The 20,830-nt window shown below is 41.3% G+C and overlaps 1 protein-coding gene across 3 annotated transcripts in view; it reads left to right on the plus strand.

Annotated features, from left to right (window-relative positions):
* SCML4 (Scm polycomb group protein like 4) overlaps window positions 1–15,937 on the plus strand; it is a 117,184-nt gene extending 101,247 nt beyond the window's left edge. For 2 of the 3 annotated variants that reach the window (XM_039531703.1, XM_039531705.1), the window contains 3 exons: window positions 2,154–2,420; window positions 12,100–12,245; window positions 15,710–15,937. In XM_039531703.1, the coding sequence (XP_039387637.1) occupies window positions 2,154–2,420; window positions 12,100–12,245; window positions 15,710–15,835 (539 nt within the window). In that variant the 3' untranslated portion in view covers window positions 15,836–15,937. The remainder of the gene's footprint in view (window positions 1–2,153; window positions 2,421–12,099; window positions 12,246–15,709) is intronic. The other variant, XM_039531704.1, reaches the window with a different exon arrangement.
* The last annotated feature ends 4,893 nt before the right edge of the window (window positions 15,938–20,830 follow it).

A 20,830-nucleotide genomic window follows, 5' to 3' on the forward strand; every position in this document is an offset into this window, starting at 1 on the left:
AGTCCTGGTTTTCCTCCCTGGTCTTCTCATCTAATCTCAGTCTCTGTTCCCCGCTATTCCCTCCATGGCTCCTTGTCACAGTCCCTTTGCCCAGCTGATCCCTGTACTGCTCCTGCTCCCTGGTTCCTCATCAGGTCTGCCTTGCCTCTCTCCCCATACTGCTTCCCTGTCTTATGCAGTCAGTATTAGTCACTCAGTTTTCCTCCATCCCAGCAGCTCCTCATCTGACTTCCATGTCCCCCCCCCCACCACCACCACCAACTGGCTCTCAGTCCTCCCCCATTTCCCTCACTACCTCTCAGTTCCACCCTCCCTTCACTTGCTCCCAGTCTCAGTTTCCTTGTCCAACCAGTCCCATTTCCTCCCTGGTCCTCCAGTTCCCAGTCACAGCTTTACTCTCCCCAGTGCCAGTCCCAGAAAGCTCCTTGTTGCAATCTCCTCCTCTCTCCCCATCTGGTTCTTGTGCTGTCTGCACTTGAGTCATGTGCCTTCCTCCTCTTTGGTGCTGGGTCCAGCAAGGGGGTCACTGAGAGAGACAGGCTCCCTTCTCTCATTTCCAATGCTTAGGCCTATCCTGTGGATGGACCATGATCAATCACTTGGTGGGGATGGTGCACTCACAGTCTGGTCATACATATGAGCTGTGAGCAGCTGGAGCATGCTCAGTATGCATGGAATCTTTGGTGATTTTAGCTACAAATCTCTAAGTCTCTACTGAACTTGTGTGCAGTGTGATTTTTTCAAACACTTTATAATTTAGCCAAAATTGGGAGATTTTCACAGGAACAGCAAAAGGCACATCCCTAACATGAAGTTCACTCCCTTGACAAATTTCAAGTCCGTGCTCCAAAGCATGGGAGACACAGATAAAAGTTTGCCAGAATGTTTTCAATATTGAAATATAATATATTTTTCTCTAGCCTTGTTCTTGGAAGTAGTTTTACTGGTTTGACTGAAACTTTCCAAGCTACGTCAGTCTGAGGCAGATACATGACATGGAAAATTTCAACCCAAACAGTTAAACTTTGGCAAAGTTATAAGTAACTGAAAACAGGGCCTTATAATGGAAATTGTCAGGCAACGTTAATAATAGATGGTAGTATCAGTCTTGCCTATCGTATATGCGAAGTGCCATGCACACCTCTAGGACTATATAGATGATGATATAAACTGATGGCTACATGGTAAGAGGAAAGGACATTCTGTTTGGGTTTGGATAGTTATTATTTCAGGAAGCAACAACTGTACAAAACAGGGAAGAGGTGCAACAGGGCAAAAACTTATAAATGACTGTGTTGCCTGTATTCATGTTTGCACCTGAAATGTATTTGGAAAGCTCAATTAGCTCTCTCTGTTGGTAATCAAACTTGGGAGTGCTCATGAATTATCTAGTCTTTCTTTCCCTTGGGGAATATCAGGCCTGATGTCCGTCTGGAGCCGATTATATTTCCTGATTAATTTTTGTAATTGCAGCCAGAACATTTTGGTTTATTATCTTTACTCTTTCTCATTGGCTGACAGGAGTTTTTGCCCAATAAATTGCATGCCCCATTGTCCTCCTTTTCCTTCTGACCTTCATGCTTTAAGTGCAAAGGAATAAGAGAATGATGGATGCATAACCCGCATCTTCTGTTATTCATGTAGCACCATTAGGCAAATGAGACCTGTGCCTCATCCCATCAGGAACATACTTCCCCCACCCTCCTTTCAAATTTAACAGTAAATGCCCCCTGAGTCTGAAGAAATAATTACTCCAAAACAAAACTAACACAGCTGAATCAGACTGAGCCACACGCAACCCTGCTGTAACTCCAATCACATTGGTGGAGTTACACCTGTTATTATTATTTAGTATCAGAGGTATGAATTTGTCTCGTTACCCATTGTCACTTCTTAAAACCCAGCAGATGCATTCAGTTGTCTGTACAGCAGTTGCAGCAGCAATTACTTTTTAAGCTCCCAACAGCATAAACGCTACTCTGCCCATGCTGAGGGCTCTGGCTGGTGGATTCCAGTTGGCTATATGTGATATTGCAAAGAGAGTTAAACTAATTGCACAAAACAACTTTTTAAACAAGATGTTCAATGGCTGAATAGAAATGATCTACATTTCATTGATCTATATTTCTCTTCACTGGCTTCCCGCCAAGCAGAAACTATCATACCTGAAGATTACCTGGTTGACCCTATGAACATGAAGCGCTACAGTGTTGATCCTTCTGATTCTGCCTTTAATTGCATGGGCTCCCTGTATACCATGAGACAGAGCTCTGGAGATGGACGTCTTGCTGGAGGCTCCTCTTCCTCTTGCAGTCATCGTTCCGGTCCGATGTCCTCCGGGGGACCATCATCTACTGGTTTGAGGCGTCAGACATCCAGCCCAACTAGAAACGGAACCTATCTTGAAGGAAACAGAAGTGGTAACATAATATATATATGATTCCATCTTGATATTAACCATGTGTGTTATTTTGTTCTCCTGTGGCTCCATCCCACAGTCCTTACTCACCCCAAACTCCCTTTGATGTTAGGTGTGTTTCATATAAGAGCTACAGAATAATAATCCCAGTGGTCAAATCACAAACACTGTGAGTTAGAGGAAGCAATAGCAAACTATGGAGAAGGAGAAATAAATGATGAAAACGTTGTCCAGTAGAAAATATGAATGTTTTCTGGTATTCTTACTATTCAGTTTAAATCTGTTATATGTAATGCATATGACAGAACTGGAGTAACTGGTTTTATGGCTATAAATATTCATCTGAATATCAAGTTATTCATTCCCCAAATTTGACACAGTTCAAACATTTATAGGTACCTATTATTTATAGAACTCAATAAGTGTACATGGTGCTGTGCAATGCAGATCCCAACAGCCAGCTGGCAAAATAAAGGCATGATTCTTATTATTAATTATCTCAACAAAAGGGATTATTTCCTAGCTGTACTTCATAGCCCACTATCACTCTTCACCTACGAATTATGTCAAATTTTGTCACAAAAAGTTTGTTGAGAAACATGTAATCTTTATAAACCCAGGCTGCTTACTGCTCATTGCTCCATTATCCGTTAAGGGCTCGCTTCTGCTCCCATTAAAGTTAAGAGTTTTTCTACTGAATTCAATAGGTGTTGGTTGAGCCTTATGTGTTTAATGATTTTTCCCCTTCTAATTTTTTGTTCCAATATTTTACATGGGCTTAAGCTTATGTAGCCTGATCCTTTGCCCCATTAACACTGCTTTGTACTGCTCTGGTTATACAAAGCAGCCTTTAAAACAGTTCAGATGGCAATAGGAGTATTCTCTCAGTGAAGAATTCTCTGACGGTGTAGGGCCAGTGTCGGCGTATGGATGGGTTAAACAGGCAGCCAGCCAGGGGTAAAGTAGAGGAGCCCTGTGGGACCAGGTAGAGACCTATCCAGCAGCCAGATGGCCACAGGATCAGGGGAGAATGGAGGAAGGGGTCACAAAAAATGGCTTACTGCTCTCTTTCAATGTACCCCTTCTGAGCTGTGATGATTGCAGTGTAGGAGCTCAGTCATAGTGCAGTAACGACTGGAATTGTTCTCTTTTCCTTTTTTTGGAAATCAGAATTAATTTACTTTTTCCCAGCCTTTTAGTATCCATGATTTTTAAAAAATAATTGTCAATGTTTCATTGTTAACCAATTCTCTTACTCTAAAATCCATATCTTTGTTCACTTTTTCCAAGTATTCCATCAGCTTCTCTTTATCATTAGAGTGATTTTAGCAGTGTCTTCCTTCCTTTCTAATTATTCAAACTCCATTTATATGTTTTTCATCTTAAAGACAGATTTAACAAAGGAATTCAGTGTCTCAGCCATTTTAAGTCATTAATTTCTTTCCCTTCCTCCTTTATTAATGGGACCTACTGTCATTCTAGTATTTCTTTTTCCCTTGATATATTTGCAGAAGCCTTTCTTATTTCTCTTCACACACACACACACCCCCGTCTAACATTAACTTATGACAGCAAAAAAAGCGTATTTCCCTTGCAAGCCTTAACTGGCTATGAGCATTGCTGTGTGGTTTCCTCCCCAATTACAGTTGTCAGTAAAATATTATATTAACATCAGATCTTTGAGTAATCCTTCATGAATCCACACTGACCTTTAATGCAGTTCCTGCATTCTGCACACTGAATTGCACTGAACTGTAGGCCACTCCTCTTAACTGTAGTGTCTTTTCGGATTTAACAGTCACCTTTCAAAATGGTGCTGTGACAGACTGACAACCTTCTGTAATATCCAGAACAAACCTTATGGAATTAAGATAAACTTTATTGAGCTACGTGAACTCTTATTGAATGAAGGTTAATACTGTTGGGGTACATTGTATTAAAAATGCAGTTGTGTATGTGGTGTTGTGGCTTTGTATGTACCTTCTCTAGTAGGGAGGGGAGATGTTTCTCTATTTGCTCCGTTTTCAAACCTTTGAAGCCCCCTCGTCCCCCAGAAGGTAGGCATGCACTACACGCGTGCAGTCTTTTTTATTCTTTTTCATGTGTTTTCTCTGTAGTTCTTTCCTCTTCAGAATACAATAGGCTTGCTTAGAAAGAACTGTGTGGTACTTATAACTGTAGCAATCACCCCGGTGACCATCCCTGAAGAGAAAGCAAGCAGGTGTCCTTGGGCAGCCTATCTCTGTTGGGAACAACACAGTGAAGGCAGGGAGCTGTGCAGCCTGGAAATACCCTGGTCAGAAGGGAGAGAGATGCGGGTTTCCACCCAGAAAGGCAATGGCTGGGGAGCTGGAAGCCTGATACCAGGTGCCATTGCTGGACCAAGGAGGGGAAATACAGCTGCAGTTGCCCTGAACTGAGACAGGTGCTTTTCCAAATTTCCTTGTATTTCACCTCCACATCTCTTTAATCCTTGACCCTGGTCTTCTCATAGGCTATGTCTATAGTGCAACTGGATTGCAATCGAAGGTGTGGTTGCAGCTTAGCCAGGCATACCCACACTAGCTTTAATCTGGTTAGCAGCACTGACTTCAGCACAGGCTAGCAATAGGAATATGTAACCAGGATTCTCACCGTGCTTATACAGCCTGGGCTGAAGCCCATGCCACTGCGTCTTCATTGTTATTTTAGCTGTGCTAGCTAAATGAAAGCTAGTACGGGTATGCCTAACGGAGCTGCAATCAGACTTTCCAGTTCAGTTCAGTGGCAGTGGAGACATAGACCCAAACGCTATCGTGTTCTGCAATATTGTTTCAAAAACACGGTAGCATTCTGGTCAATCAGGGCCCACTCGGGTACCCATTTAAGTGATCCTCTCCATTGACTTCAATTGGTGTTGGACTGATTTGTTCTGCAGTATATTCTCCATTCAGTGACTCTCTTCTCAAACACCTAAAGTTCTCTTGCGCCCAGCCCGAGTTATGCACCTAAAGTGTCTTTCCAGCATCCCATCTGTTCCCATCGGGTTCTATCTAGCTGCATGCGTCCAGGATGTGGACAACACCAGTGACTGCCCAGGAAGCAGTTTATGACAATTTTCACAAAACCGATTGCCTTTGAAACCTGCCTAGTCGTTATCCCAAAACTTAGAGTCAGCTCTTCTGTAGCAGGTTAGGAAACAAAGCAGGAGAGAGGAGGAGAAATATTTAAAAAAGTAGCTTGGGCCCAGGCACTAGAGCCATTTGGTTGTTTTTGAGGTGAGTTGGCAGAACTTCAGGCTGCCGCACAAAACACAAGGAAATAATGAGTCTTTGCCAAAACCATTTAATACTTTTTCATGTGACTCATGCACACGAGATCAGCAAGACCTGGCCAGCTGGGGAGCTGAACAGGTGTTCTAGCCAAAAAAGGAAAGGATGAGGGTTCCATGTAGCTGATATTTGTTATTTGTACATGAAGCTGAAAATTGGCAGATTAATCCGCAACATAACATTGATATGCTCGGTATCGTCTACACAAACAAGAAGACAAAGACCTTACCCCAAGCAGCTTACTGCCTACAACAATATCAATATTAGTTTCCACACACATCTCAGATACTCTAACATGCAGGACTGTTGCAATGAACTGGCTAGTGTGCATCTGTACCAATGCCACCTATTTAATCAGAACTGTCAGAGGCTCTGTATTGCTAGCTGAGATTCTCCTTTAGTCAAGGATAGAAGCTGGTGCTTTTTGGAGTGGAGATCTGAATTCTACTACACAGTGTCCCTGTGAAGTTGTGAGTGGCCCATGTGCCGCAAAGTTACAGGTGGTCATGATTTTATTACAATATAGCACACAGATTTAGGGAAACAGTTACATTCCCATTCACCTTTTGGTTTCATTTTTCCTCTAGATATTTGTGATCGCATCAGTTCTGAAGCACTTCTCCACAATAACACTGAAGTTCTTACCATAGTTTTTGCAAAGTATTGTGCATGTTTCCTTAAACTTTGTGTATTTCTTCACACTGATTGTATGTTTCAGCTAACCTGCTGCATTCACCTTCACTGGTATTGCTGGACTTTGTTAATAACAGATTTTTCTGTGCAGCAGGAGTGTAGTTTATTTATTGCCTTCACAACACTGGAAAGGTTTTAGAAATCTGCAATCTCACTAGGATGCTTCTTTGTGTTTTTCGTCTCTCTAGAGCTAGTTTACATGCTGCTCAATCATAAGCAAACACAGATGAGCAATTGGAATCTGTACTTATCCATCTCCGTTTGCATACTAACAAGGCGGTGACAAGAAGGGCTCATTAAACTGAGGCGGCATTAAAAGGGGAACAAATTTAGAAGGACTTTTTTTTTTTGGAAGCCTCAAGCCAAATCTTCTTTATTCACTGATATTTTTGTAAAAGATCATGCATTATTTACTGTAAACGACACTTTAAAAAAAACCACATTATTCAGGCTATAAAATATATACTGATGCATAGCAGAACCCATTTTTCAAGTGCAATGCATAGGTTTTAACCTCAAAGTTCCCATGATGGAGTCAGGTGAATGAGAGGTTGGTGGCTAATTCCCCACAATTACACTAAAAACATCTCCAGCTTGTGGTTTTAAGGAGGTGCCTCCACATTGCCACCTGCTGTGGCGTCTGCCTCATCTTAGGTCATTGTGCTTCAGCATCTGCTAGGGATGCTTGTGGAATTATTCTGCTGTAACCCACATAGACTTGGAAATCCTCCTGCTTTATAGAGCTTTAAGTTTGGAGAACTCTGCCAGTTTCCGTCTTCACCAGGCTTCCTAATGTCAGTAGTTCTCCCTCTCTGACACGCGTCCAGATTCTCTAACTCAACATCTTTAAATGCTGACTGCATGGCACTCACATGCTCTCTAACAAGCTTGGGCTGCTCTTGTGATGTTGATTTCAGCTACGGAACAGCCATTGCTCCATTGCAGATTAAGGTGTGTGGAGCTAAATGCCAGGACCCAGCACACAGTTTCATCATTAAGGTGGGGAGCAGGAGCCTATATTACCAGTCACAAGGTCTAAACCAGACATGCCAAATCCGCGAAAAAAATGCAGAAATTGGACCTGTTTTTGTCTTAATTGACTTGTGAGTTGCTTGTTGGCTAGTCTTTTGCTTATAGCTCGTTGCTTGTTCCTTCTTTTTTTGATCGGCTCCCGACAAGCAGGGGTGGGGGGAGCAAACAGAGGCAAGAAGGGGAGAAAGTCAGGGGTGCACAATGGGCCCACCACAGTCCCAGCCTCCACGCTGGAGGGGATCTAGTCACATAGAGTGTGGGGTTCTTAGGGATTGGCTTGCTTAGGCCTTGTTTGGGGATGGGATTAGCTAGATTTTCGACTTATAGTGGAAGTCGGGGCGCTTATTTACTGTGTGAAAGTTGGCAACTCTGGTCTAAAAGTACCAGTACTGGGGATGCACAATGGTAGCTGGGAACCACCGAGGTGTATAATTTGAGTAGACAGGTCAAGCATGAGCTATCTTTTCATGGATCTTTGCTGACTGTGCCTTCCTAAATTTGACTATTCCTTTTAAATAGTTTGTAATTGTATTTCCATGTTTCTGATGGTTCTGTGCTCCCTCTGTTCTGTCTTGTCCCTTTTTTAAAGTATGTTATCCATACCTTTTTTCCCCAGCCTATAGTGAGCTTTTAAAAAATGTTTCCTTGATATGTCTTTGAGAATTCTTTGCCTTCTAGTCTTGTTTACTTTCAGTAGATCTACTTTCCCTTATTATCTGTTCCAAGGCAATGAGAGGGAAGCTTTTCAGATTTCATTCCCACCCCTTTCCTCTGAGGTAAAGAAATCATTTAGGCCCATGGCAATATTAAAGATAATCCATCACTCACTTTGCACTCTTATCTTTCAATGGCCTTAATCTCTCCTGGGCCTGTTTGTTTGCCTTGTATGTATTTAAGGAGCACATTATTTATCTTCCCTTCTTTTGCTATTTTTATCTCCGTTTCTGAATTATGTTTCTGTACTATATTTTGACATTTAGTTGTTGGGCTTTACACCACTTCATCATCCTCTTTGGGGTGGCTCCAGGCCCAGGAGAAAGGCCGAAAGACAAATGGGGCAGAGAGCCCTTGGGCTTGGTCACCCCAAGGTAGTGCATATGGGCCTGATCCAAAGCTCACTGAAGTCAGCAGGAGTCTTTCCATTGACTTCAGTAGGCATTAGATATTGTCCATGAGTCTCAGAATTCTTGCTGAAAGCCTCCTTGGCACATACCATTCTGCTTCTCTTCTGCAGCAACTATTTCTGATGTATTTTTGCCACGGACTTTCCCAGAATTGGTTGTTTAAATAGGATCCATTCTTCTTCTTCCACATCATTTGGTTTTGGGAAGAATGGAGAAGTGCTTTCTTCTCCCTCCCTTTCATTGCCTAGCTTTCCACATCCCATTCCATTAATTTGGTAATTTTTTGCCACCTGTCAAAAACGGGAAATTGGATTTGACCTAGATTATGATCTCTAAAAATAATTATTCATACTAAGCATTCACATCTCTTTGTAATCTGAGTATTCATTAACATCTTGATTAATTCTGATGACAGGATGGCATAAAATACCCATGAGAGATGAGACTTCTTCATTTATCTAAACCCTGTGTTAAGTGCAAGTACCTTCAGACACAAAAAAGTACAGTACTTATCATACAACCATCAAACAACTTTGTTTATAATGCAGGATTCTTCCAGCAAAATGGTGTTACCAAATCATCTTGTATAACGTGTAATAAAATCCTGTTGAAATTAAGTTTTTTGTAAATGAAGAAGGGAGGAGGGGGTGTTAAATTCTCAGATCAGTAGACTATATGGCCAGAGTGAAAAGCTTGAAAAATGTTCTAAAACATATGGGAAAGTGATCTTCCTGTACTTGCTTACCAAAACCTGAATTCTGGATTTTGTGTGCAAATTAATGGTATCCCAGTTTCAACAAGGCCCTGTTACTTTAATGCTTACTCATACAAGGTGGTTGTACTGCTGTGATAAACCCCGTAAAATAAATAGGGGTAAATTGGCTCTAAAACAGGACAGATAATGTCAGCAAATAATCTGTTGTAGGTGCTTGTGATGTCATTAACTAATGTCAGAGAAGCACATAACCCTGAATTCAGTTTGTAGCAGAGAAGTGCAGCGGGAAATGGATTTCAAATATTAATATTTGGGAAAAAAACCAGTTAATTGTTTTAAAATCAGTGCTCTGTTATTGATTTGGAATTTGAAAGAGTGATTTTAAACTTCTGGGGCTTTTCAGATCCCCTTGAAGAGTTCTACCAATATGGTCTCCTTAAAAGGGTCATTTATATTTTATCTTAAAAACCTTAGCTTCAGCTTATTGATTGTTGCATTGTCAGGGGTGAATTGAATTCTCTTGTCATTTCAACCTCTTTTCTCCACCCTCCCCCTTCCTTTTATTAGAGAAATGGCTGATACTGTTAAAGACTTCCTGCTGTTCCCAGTGGGCCATCTGTTCTCCTCTGCCCTTCCATGGCATTTCTGGAAGCAATGCGCAGACCAGACAAGTCACTGGGCCATACTCTGCCCTCACGCACACTGGTGTAATAGAAAGCAGAGCTTTGCCTGCCGTTTTCATTGTCATGCTCATTCAGCACAATGGAGGCTAGATCACCCAGCAGGAGCAGTATCAAGGTCATCGTCTTCTACAGTTTATAGTGTCAGGGAAGAAACTTCCCTCTCAAATTCACTAGGTGCATCTGACTCACCACGCCACTGCCTCCCCACCCTTTTCGGAGTAGAAACCTAACGTCTGCCCTGGCCGGCCGCTGACAGCCTTCCATTTGAACAGCCAGCTGGCAGTCTCTAGGTATCTCCACACACATGCCTACATCTGGATTAGACTGAAAGCAAGGCTCCACCTTGATCAAGCAGGATAGAAATTGGTGTCTTTTTCTGTCTAGCTGAAATTCTGCCTCCAAGATGCATCCTGTTTCTTTCACTTGTCCCTGACAACATATTCTATATTACCGATCATCCGATGGCTGGCAGAGATTGTACCATTCGTTTGGCATGCTTTGGCTTCACAGCTTCATGCCAAAGATCCCAGATGTGCACTGCATTTATTCTGCTAGTGGAGCCCAGAGTTGCGTGATTCCTTATGAACATGAACACTAACAGTCTAATTAGAGGATCTGCAGCTACCCCTTGTCCTGTATATCCAAAAGAGTGACCTAGTAAATGATATTTACATCAAATCCCAGTACGAAGCCCCATCAATCAGATTTGTACACCCATAGTATTGCTGCTTATTGGAGTCCATCTTTCATAATTGCAAAAATATACCTAATTATGTTACACTGGGAGATACTTAGGGTGTCAAAAAAGTACCAGTATGCACAGCCTGGACATTATGCAGGGATCCGGCTTGTAGGGGCAGATCCTCCGATGATGCAAATCAGCAGAGCGCCATTGAAGTCCATGGGATACCAATTTACATGAGCCGCTGATCCAGCCCATTCCATTTGCTCACATGTATTTATAGTGCTCTCACTGGTCCATGGGATTCTTACAGAGTTGATACATTTTTCCAAGCTCAGTGTTTCTTTGGACATCTCAGATCTTCTCTAATCAGCTGCTTTGAGCCTCTCTGATTCCCCTCTTGACTACTCTGGGTTTCTCTGGCCTCCATTTTTTCAACTCGTCAGGTATTTCTGATCTCCCCCTGCCTGCTCTGTTCTTTTTCTGTTGTGCCTGGTCTCTTACTGTTCATATCTACTCATTAACAATTCTGTTCTAACAAAGAGACACAAGACGGTTTTGGCTACTAATGTGTTCTGAGTCCGTGTGCTGCCTCCAGTTAATGTGAAGTTTGCTTTGTGTAACTATAAACAAATGTAAACAGCTTTTCTGTAATCTAATGTCATCACATAGCTCTGGAAATAGTGCAGCAGCATGGAGGAGGTGGGGGGGCAGGTTGCATACACGTGGTGACTGAGATTTATAATTCTGCAGAGACTAGGAATAAAAACATAAATGCACTTTCATTCCAATGTGCCTTTATTGCCTTGATTTAAAGCTGGAACAGGCTGAAGTGACCTTAAATCATCCTGGGTTTATACCATTAAGAAGTCACATGTGCAACGTTCATCTTCACACATTTTAGTAGCTCTCCAAATAGGCAATCACTGGGGACCTTCAGTTTCATGAGAGCCCAAGATTAGGAGGATATCAAATGGAAATGCTCTTTTAAACTGCAGGATAAGTCAAAATATCTGAACGCTAAGAGCAAACAATTTGCTAAATCCCCATTTCATCCTCCAGCCTTTGCACTGGATGGCTAATTCCTTTGTTTAGTGTTGTGGTGTTTTATCTCCAGGTGGGAGAGCAGTGCCTTCTTGAGCCAATATCCCTGCTGCCTGCAGATCAGACAGCAGTGGCTGCTCTGTTAAGAGCGTGGCAGCTGGTACGTTTTTTCCTTCCCCAGCAGGAGACTGAGTATTTCATCGTTTTTAACACAATTCACCAGCTGGGATCGAGTCTCCTAGTAAGCAGTCAAATATCTCCCCCCAACACATACACACCAGCCCAGACTCCAACACTGTAGCAACCACATAAGACTGCCCTACTCCAGAGTGCTCTCAAAACACGTTAACTGGTATTAAGTTGTAACATGCTGTTATGGGCTTTTTATATCGATAGCCTCAAGTCCTTCACCGGAAAGACAAGATACAGCTCGGCCATCAAGCAAGAATCCTTCGACCTGGACTGTCGATGACGTGGTTTGGTTTGTGAAGGATGCAGACCCTCATGCATTAGGTCCACACGTGGAGCTTTTCAGAAAACATGTACGTAGGAGGCAGTCCGTGGTGTGACCAGGCTATTTGGGCTAAGTCTACAGGTCATTGACTTTACCAAGTGAGAGCCTTATCTTGTGAGGCAATGAGCATCCTCAACACCCATCGGCTGCAGAGGGAATTGCTTGTGCTCAGCGGCTTACAAGACACGGCTGATCTTAACATCTAAATGTTGGAACTTAACTCTAAATTAAAAGAACTTCTAGGTCCAACCAGGTGATTCGAGCCAGCAGAGACTGAGAGTAATGTGTGGAGGAACTGCTCTCTCAACCCCTGGGAGGGAAGCAATGCCTTATGTCATTCTATAGCTAATCCCCTGGGCTGGGAGCTTAAGGCCATATCTTAATTAGCTCCAGCACTGTGTTTAAATGCAGTTCAGGCCACTAAGGAGCTAACTTAGTTTCCTTGACCATTACAGACAGGGCATGGCTCTCCTATAAACCATTTGACAAAAGCATGGTATAAACCAGCAATGTAGACAACACAGTTTAGCCATCTGCGGGTTGAAAGAAAGTTGCCTTGCCAGAAGGTTTTGAGTCTGGGGCGGGGGATGCAAATTAGGGGAAGTGGGTGTGAATGTGAGGGAGGATCCCAGAAACATGTGTAGACCTTCCCTGCTATTCCTCACCCTGTCCCAGAAAGAAGAGCATTTAGGAAGTTACAAGTCTCCCTAGTACAAAAGCATCAGGGTGTTTTTTGTTTTGTTACTGCATATGTAGCAGATTCTAACATTATATTGTCTTATACAGCATGGAGCCTAGTGCATTGACACAACAGTCTCTAGGTGAACTACGCTGTAGGATTCTATGTGGTGCCACAGTCCTACAGTATTTGTGACAAAAGAGACTCAGCTAAATGGGCACTAAAATTTTCCACATCGTCCATTGTGAAGCACCTAGCACCTATTGTATATACTTAGAGTCAGTTTCATTGTAAAATATGCAATAGGTCTGAGAGCTTTGGTGAGGCTACTGCACAACTCAATTCAATTAGGCCTTTGAAAATATATATACCCCTGCAATTTTTCAACCTTCTAATCTAAGCTGGATTAGCATGGAGACCCCAGAGGGGAGAGACAAGTGATTAGTCCATTAACCTTAGCCATATCTTCCTGTGTGTTAAATCTTTCTATGAAGCATAATTTACTTGGAAGCACTTAATGTCATTGACAGGCCCAACAAGCACCTGAAATCATTGCTTTAGCAATCAACTAATCTTAGTCATGACACCACCGTTGTAGCAGGGAGGTACAATAAGGAGAAAGTGGGAAAAGCAAAAGCAAATGAGGACAGTGCTAGCCCTGTTATATTTAAAGTGACCATCAGAGATTGGGGATTGACTTACACTTACTGTGCCAAATTCACCTAAACAGCTGTAGCAAGAGATAATCCCCCTGAGCCAGTCTACTCACCTATCTCCACAACAGGGAGGGCAGTGTGTGGTACCGTCACAGCCTTCCCTTGTGTTTTTCCCACGTAGGAAGGCAGCTCTTGCTTATGGCCAAGATTCTGCAGTTACTCTGTCAAAAGTGGCTACTGAGGGTGTGCACTGAATCCACGCGTCCTCCAACCTCCTGGGCTGTTTTCTGCACTGCAGCCTCTCCCATGGAGAGTTTCTGCATCTGGAGCCACTGCAGCAGGGTCCAGTCAGAGAGGAATCTAGCCCATAATTGATAGGGTCACTGAAGGGAGCAGAATTGTTGTGAGACTATCAGCTGCACACCTTTCTCGCAGTAGCACTTCTGGCAATGAGTGTGAGCCATTTTGCAATGACCTCTCAGCAAGAAGAAAGGAGCAAAAGTGATACCCAGCAGAGAGAAAGAGAGAGTGAGTTTGCAGGGGATATTACATGAGGGAGGAATACATGGAGAATTAACAAGTAGCAAAATCAAACCAAGAGGGAGCAAAGCAATGCAACGCTCTGATAGTTTAATTATGGTCAGTAATTGGCAAATACATATGTGAAGGAGACTAAAACCTTTATGTTTAAGGTAATTAAACCCTGTTCATTCAGAATTATAACCTGCCTCTTCCAGTGACAGATATTGTAATTGTGAGCACATACCGTTTTTTAGACCTTCTTCATATTGATTATTTTAGCTTTGTTCCAGTTAGCTTACCACTGACAGTATTGCTTGGAGAGGGTGACCTTACTGGGAGGGGAAGCCTACATTTGGGAGGCGCAGTCTTAATCTTTTTATTCACTAGCGGCCTGATCCTGCAAACCCTCATTACTGAATATAGCACCAGCTATTCTGGATAGTCCTAGTGAATCAACCCCACAGGGTTAGTGCCCCTTTAGGGACTACTCACCATGCTGAGAAATATGCTCGGGAATAAGTGTTTGCAGAAACAAGCCTTAATACAATAATACTTTCCTATTGCAGCTGGAAGCTGCTCATTAACTCCAAATGCTATTGCAGTCTTGCAGGCTGTACTTGAGAAACCTGTGTCATTTCTTGCTCCCAATCCCTTATAAAAACACTCCAGTAGCCTACAGTAATGATCCAAATTACTGGGCCAGATCTCAACTAATGTAAGTCACCCTAACTCCATTGGCTTCAGTGATTTATACCAGCTAAGGATCTGGTCCTGCATCTTCTAATAGCACTATTGCAGAGTTTTAGATCACTACAATAGAATTCTGCAGTATATTTTTATAAGCGCTGACACAGTATTAATAAAGAGAAATCAAGCAAACATACTTTTTCTTCAGAGGGACATAGCTATTGCAGGATATTTAAATATGAATGCTCCCTCTGGCACACTCTTGTCCTGTAATTTAATTCTAGCCTTTATATACTAATAATGTTAAAGGGAAAAAAAGACCTTCATTAACATTTTGAAAAATCCGAATTCACTCTAATCGCTTGACAGTATTTTATTTTACGTTATTCTAAGCTCCTGACGTTTGTTTTTCTTTATGCTATGCCCATGTTTGTTGTATCCATATTTGAATGCAACATTGATTCTTCCTTTATCTTACCTTCCTAAAATGATAGGAAGAAGAGATAAGGAGAACGTGGTTTCCAATATGGGGAGAGGAGGGGAGGCAGGGAGTGGAAATTGACCATCAACTGCTGATTGAGTGAATCAGAAAGTGATCGTACAGCGGATCATCAGTAAGCACAATAATGGTCCATGCAAATTATGATCCATAGTAATGCTTCATTAGTATAACATGGATCACACAGACAAAATCTGGCCATCAAACAGAAACAATGCAATGTATGGAAGTCATGCTAATACTTAGCACTGATATGGCACTTTTTAATTTCAATGGGCTTTGATGAAACTTTAAAATTGACAACATTTCCACCAGCTCTACTCTGAATGAAGCCCTTTGAAGATGCAGCTGGAAGATGTCTTAGCTGCAATGGAATGCCTGCTCTCTTACTTTTTCAGCACTGGTCACAGATTAGACATCTTGATTTTCTCTCTCTTTTTTTAAAACAGGAGATTGATGGCAATGCTTTATTGTTGCTGAAAAGTGACATGATCATGAAATACTTGGGGCTGAAATTGGGACCAGCATTGAAACTTTGTTACCACATCGATAAACTCAAGCAAGCAAAGTTCTGACATTTCTTTGAACAGTGACCCAATCTCAACATAATCCGAGATAGCAGACTAAAGGTAACATGTTGCCTTATAGAAATACATCAACTTGTGAATTGTTTTTCTCTCTTTTTTAACAAAGACTTTGTCTTTTTTAATACTTGTGCATCTTCACCATTTTTTAATCCAATGGGGTCTTTTGGCTGTTCTGTGTTAATAATTTGCCAAAAAGTATATAATTACAATAATTATTTTATATCATTAATATTGTTATTATGATTATAGTAAGTCCTATTTTTGTAATCAGAAGTGGGAAGTTGGAAACAAATACAGCTTTGACACATGCTGAGGATTGATGAGAGACTATAGAAGAGTCACTCATTAGCCACCTGTCAGCTTCTGGGGCATAATTAGTATCTTGCCAACGTCTGGGGTGTGGTTATAATGCAGACCCAAGAACAACAGCATTATGAGATAAAAGGCCTGGAAAAGGTCCAATTAATGCCCTTTGTTTGGTCAGCTATTGTTGTCTTATGGGCACTACCCCATGTCTTGCACTATCTGGAAAACTTGAAATTCTTTAGTTTTAAAAAAAAAAGTTTTTCTAAAGACTGAAGTACCTTGTTTTCCCACTAGAGGGAAAAAATCCTAATAAACTCCAGGCTTTAGCTGCTGATGACAGGGTGTGATTGAGCCACCTTGATTTTACATCTAGTATACACACAAATTAGGAACTGCAGCGCCTAGCATGATCGACCCTTCACTGCTCACGGACAACTAGTTCACCGTTCAGAAAAACCAAAACGCAGAAAGCGTTCCTGATAGGATGCCACAACACACTGCGTCTCATTAAGTCAAAGAGTGGTTGGATAGCTCCCAGAGCATCTGGCATTCTCAGCACTCTGTCTCCTTCCTTGAGCCATGACTGTGTGCCATACATTTTGTGGCACTCTTTAAAAAAGCAAAAGAATACAGTGGAAATGTTCTCCAAAAAGAAGTTGAAAACATAACGCACACTGTACATTTGCAACTGTGTTGGATCTAAAAGGTAGATTTTCTAGATTAATTTCCTGACTGAAGCTGCCATTGTGGGTAATCTTGTTAACGTTCAGCACATATGCAGAGGTGTTGAGCTTTAGGACTTAAGTGGATTCAAAATGTCCTTCTGCACCATAAAAGAACCAAAAAAAAGATGATTGTCCACATGTTATGTAGCCATGCCAGGACAAGTATATTTTTAAAAAATAGTAGATTACTTATGGTTTGGATATGCTCTTATTTTCTTCTTTAAAAATGTGATTTATCAAAAGGATACCTCCATCCGTTCACCTTAAACAGCATTCTCTTTAAATGAGTGTCCAGATTTTTTAGAAACTCTTTGAGATAGGGCTGTGTGATAGCCAGGCTCAACCTGTCTCAGAGAATGGATTTCTGAACCTCTACATGGCAGTGATAAGACGGTACCATCCAATTCTGTTCATGTAGAATAAAATGTTACCAAAAATGTCTTGCAGAATAAAACTCATTTTTATGTGCAACATTAGAATAAACCTGCTACAAAAAGATACAAATTCAGGGCCTGTTCCTGAAAACACATATGAATGTGAATAACTTTAATCCCGTGAGTAGTTTAATAGAACTCACTAGGGTTATTCACATGAGTAAAGTTACTTAGGTGCTTATATGTTTGCAGCATTCTATCCACAAATGACTGACCAGTTTTCAACAAGTCCTGTATGCACATTGAAATGCCTTTGAAATGAACACCTAAATAAATGTGTTAAATGAAATTCCTATAAGACTAAGTATAAAATATACTAATATCTAAACATACTGACTATTAGAACTTTAAACTGAGCTGCATTGCTTTATGTCCAGGTTGCACAGAATGAAAATCTGCTCAGCCAGATGTGTGCTAGGGACACAAATGTGTTCACAACAACAACAGTTATACAGTTCATTGTTCACTGTTGCATTTTTGAAAGTTGAGTCTTTTACTTACAATAATGCTACTTATTTGACCTGCTTTTAAAGTCAGCCCAAAAGAGTGTAAAGGCCTTGCCATATCTGTAATGTCAAGCTCAGCAAATCCGAGGACAATATAGTTTTCTTACATGTTCTTCAGTGTAGCCCATCTTTCTTATTTAAAAAAAAAACTCTCTGATTTTAGTTCCTTCCATCCAAAAACTCACTTCATTGTAATATAGCTAACTCCAAATGAGAGCAGGTGAAAAATTTCCCAGTGGAATGTTTTTTTCCATTGCAAAATGCTGTTTCCTCAAAATCTAAACTTTCCATGGGAACCTGTTGATTTTGAGAACATTTTGTTTTGGAAACCTCCCTGAAACAAACATTTCACCATTATTGAAACACTTCACTTTTGACATTCTTGGGAGGGAATATTTTTGGGGTTTTGTTCTCAAAACAACGTTGTCATTTGAAAATGTATTTGATTGTATATTATGTAGAAAGTCAAATTTGAATGAAATGTTTCGATTGACCCAAACATTTTTTTTATTTCATTTTTCAATTTCTCTAAATTTCAAATACTGGAGTTTCCCACAGAACTGAAGTTCTGGTTCCTCACAGCTCTACTCCTAATACACTTTCTTTCCTCTCCCTTCCCCTCTTTTCGCCATTAAAATTGAATAGCAGTCAGAAGCCTGAGACAATTCTAACAACATATATAAATTAGTTAGCAACGATGATATTTTTACATCCAATGTGCTGGAAGAATTTTCATACACCGTTGTATGAATCTTGTATATACAGTCAGTGGTGCTATTTTTTTTATATTAAACTTTTAAATATGACAGACTGTTGAAGTAAGGATGTTTAATGTTTTGTCCTTGGTGTTTTGTTTTCATTGATTGTGTTGCATGGAAGTACAACATATAGCAAAAAACTTCCTTTTTGTGTGTTTTGAAATTAAAGGCAATTAGGAGGAAAGTATTATTATAGCAATATTGCAATTATAACTAATTTTTCCCCTCACAAGTCTTGTCCAAAATGGTAGTTAAATAGCTCTGCTATGTAAAACCGGTCAGGCCACATCCTCTGAACAAGCACTAAAGAGTCAGAACATACATGTCTTTCATTGCCAAATTAGATGCTTTTTTATACATTGTTGGTACAAATTACTTTGCTTCTTGTTCCGTTCATGGCTTTCACTTCAGACAGTAGCCAATCAAGTTCTATTTTTGAACCATTCTGAGAGGTGTATGCATGTATGTATCCTCAAAAGCAATTATGTGGGTCTGTTTTCTATTTTTAAAGAATCATAGCTGGATCAAAAGACATTTGCTACAAGAAATTTCAACATTTTATGAGTATTCCCTTTTGTAAACAAATGTAGGCATAGTCTAAGAACTTGGGGGAATGCTGTGAGTGAGTTCCTTAGATGTAATTAAAACAGCCTATCCCCAAATATACCTGCTACTGACCTTTTTAAAAAATAGCTGACCAATTCCACCTATTCTGTCGACACAGCTCATTCGTTTTTCCTTCTCATTGACCACTGCTGTTGTCATGGCATCTTCTCCCTCACTGACAAATGCCTCCCTCCAGAGCAAGGCGAGGTTAGCTCCATAAATTGCCCCATGGCAATCCAGTGCTGTCAGCCTCCACTTGGGCTGAGCCTGCTTTTGAACCTGGGACCCTCTTATGTGGCAGTAAGGGGAGCTGCTGCCTCTGCAGAACTATCAGTCTCGCTCAGCATGATCAATGCATAAAAGTACTCTTGAAACAGGCTGTGGCAAAAGCATTGTTGAGAGCCATATACTGCCCCCAAACCATACACTGAATTCCCATGGGAGCGAGCTGTCTTAAAAAGACGCTGTCATATTTTTTTTAAAAAGGGGGAACAACATGGGGGGGGGGGAACAAATAGAACATTAGTAGTAGTAAAAGATTGGGAAAATACTGACTGGACTTTTGACTTAAAAAGACTGTTTGCAGTAACAAATGCAATAGTCCAGCTCAGTTAGCACCATTAACAAATGTGAGGTTGAAAATGGCTTGAGAAATGAAATTATGGGCTTTAGATTGAAAGGTTTGAGTGCCAGGGCCTGATTCTCATTGGCACAAGCACTCCTTTGAAGCTCTCTGGCATAACCTGCTATAAACCCCCTTTGTGCTGCTAGAACAATGTAAATTGGTTGTAAATGAGAATTGTTTCCCCCACCCTCGCCCCATAACCATGCTTGTATCTTTAGTTGTTCTGATCTGAAAGACAGAGATGTATCTGCCAGTGGTTGAGCAGCAATATTTGCATTGAAGTAGGAGGGGGGGATGTCATTTCCCTCTCTAGACTGAGATACACAATCCCGGGGGGAAGGTTGATCCTTAGCTCGCAAAGATATGTCTGGAGAGGAATTTGATTTGGCCTTTGGAATGTTCCTGCTCAAATGCAACGGGGGAGCAGTGAGTGGAGAGGCAGTGAGATTAACTGCAGAGCAAGTGCCCCAGTGATCCCCAGTAGGTGGTGGAGCTATGGCAGGTCATCCCTGCAGCCCAGCTGGATGTGTGAGGATTCAGCCGGGCTGCCAAATGGGTGAGAGGGATATCAGAGGTGTGGGTGCAAGCCGAATGGGTGACACCTGGCAGCCCTGTTCTCTGCTCACACTACTTCTGATCACAAGCCCACTGATGTCATTAGAAAAGAGTCCCATTGGCTTCAGTGAGCTTTACTCCAGCCCTAAATCAGGTGGGAGTCTATTCAAGTCAATAGTTATACTGGTGTGAAACAGAGACGAGACTCATGCCTCTAGTGTTCCAGTCCAGAGGATTTCTGTGTATTGTTTGTAAGCCACAGTGAAGTGTTCAGTTCTGTACACTGAGTCCATTTCTACACATGGGGTTTTCTCCAATCTCCCCTTTGGAGTTAATGTTATGAGAATGTTCTGTTGGCACATGCTTCTTCTGTATCAAAGGACTTGGGACTATTAGGAAAATAACTTACAATAAGCCTTTTGAGGGGAAAGTGGAGGAGCATTGTGTCCTTTTCCAAAAGAAAACCTT

This window comes from Mauremys reevesii, linkage group 3, assembly GCF_016161935.1.
Source record: "Mauremys reevesii isolate NIE-2019 linkage group 3, ASM1616193v1, whole genome shotgun sequence".
Lineage (NCBI taxonomy): Eukaryota > Metazoa > Chordata > Testudines > Geoemydidae > Mauremys > Mauremys reevesii.